Source organism: Sinocyclocheilus anshuiensis, unplaced genomic scaffold (assembly GCF_001515605.1).
Source record: "Sinocyclocheilus anshuiensis isolate Anshui unplaced genomic scaffold, SAMN03320099.WGS_v1.1 scaffold466, whole genome shotgun sequence".
Taxonomy (NCBI): Eukaryota; Metazoa; Chordata; class Actinopteri; order Cypriniformes; family Cyprinidae; genus Sinocyclocheilus; species Sinocyclocheilus anshuiensis.
The window spans coordinates 752,382-753,616 of record NW_015544159.1 but is presented as its reverse complement, the minus strand read 5'-3'; the positions used below and the strand labels follow the sequence as shown (position 1 = coordinate 753,616).

Here is a 1,235-nt window from a genome sequence, read left to right as displayed (position 1 = left end):
TTTTTTTTTTTTTTTTTTAATTGGTTGAAAGAACCGATTTACATTTTGTCCATTGCAAATTTGTGTAAAGGTATATTTTCATTGGTATGTCAACTGGGCCAGATACATGGCCTGCATATAAGATTGAAATAGTTTCAGATTGACTGTCACAGTATAAATCATTCGACATCTTCTGTGCTTGTTTCCTGACTGATCTTAATTCAGTTATGAACAACATCCTCATTGTACTGCAGGTTTATCCAAGTTCTTCTACAACGGCGACATTCTTCGCAAAGACGCCATCACTGCCAGCATTCTCAAAGTCCAGAAGATCCTTCAGTGGTTTGAGGGCCAGAGTCGGTTCAACTTTTATGCAAGCTCTCTGCTCTTCGTCTACGAGGGCATCTGTGCGCCCAGTCTTGTCTCCCAGAGCCTTCGGGATAGCCAGATCGCACCCGAGGCCTGTGAGCAGAACAACAACATCAATCAGAGCCTCTCTACGATATACTCCCTGCACAAGAAAAGCTGGGCCCGGAGCCACTACCAAGCCAAACAGGACAACGGCGTTTGGAGCTCCTCACAGCAGCCCAAAGGCAACCGCGGCTTGGCAAGACTGGAAGAGGACAGGAAGGAGAGCAAGAGCGAAGCGGGACAGGAAACGGTCAGTGACGTGGAGGTAAAGATGATTGACTTTGCACATGTCTTCCCTAGTGACGTTCCTGACCAGGGTTACATCTATGGCCTGAAGAACCTACTGAAGGTCCTGCATCAGATTCTGGAGGAGTGATGGAACGGTTCTTGAAGGTATGAATTTTGTAGCCACTTTCATGTCCGCCCTACACGCCTTTCTCTAATCTGCACTACCTACACCATCAGTGAAGTAACATGTTTGTAATCCTTCGTCTAATGTATGTGCTTTAGTCTTTTAACAGCTTTATATAGTTTATGATATCTTACTCAGGTAAATGAATCTATAATGCTTGTATATTTATCCAGACAAAAGAAGAAACACTCTCATCATATTATGCCTCAGATATTGCATATTAGTTCCTGTTTCCAGAGCCATTGCAGGATTTTTTTTTCTTTTTATTATTTAATTTTTTTTTTAAATCAATGTTATTGAAAATAGGAATTTGATGAGTGAAGATATAGGAAAATATATTTGACGTTTCTTTCGCATATGCTGCCAGTATGACCCTGCCTGTTTCAGACCTGTTGAATTGTGAATTTTATCTCTTTTTTTTTTTTTTTTTTAG

At 41.1% G+C, this 1,235-nt stretch overlaps 1 protein-coding gene across 5 annotated transcripts in view; it reads left to right on the top strand.

Moving 5' to 3' along the window:
• LOC107695532 (inositol polyphosphate multikinase-like) overlaps positions 1 to 1,080 on the top strand; it is a 20,443-nt gene extending 19,363 nt beyond the window's left edge. For 2 of the 5 annotated variants that reach the window (XM_016495483.1, XM_016495481.1), the window contains exon 6: positions 234 to 1,080. In XM_016495483.1, coding sequence (XP_016350969.1) covers positions 234 to 766 — 533 coding nt within the window. In that variant the 3' untranslated portion in view covers positions 767 to 1,080. Of the gene's footprint in view, positions 1 to 204 lie in introns of all 5 variants that reach the window. The other 3 variants (XM_016495482.1, XM_016495486.1, XM_016495484.1) reach the window with 3 other exon arrangements.
• Positions 1,081 to 1,235: the final 155 nt, after the last annotated feature.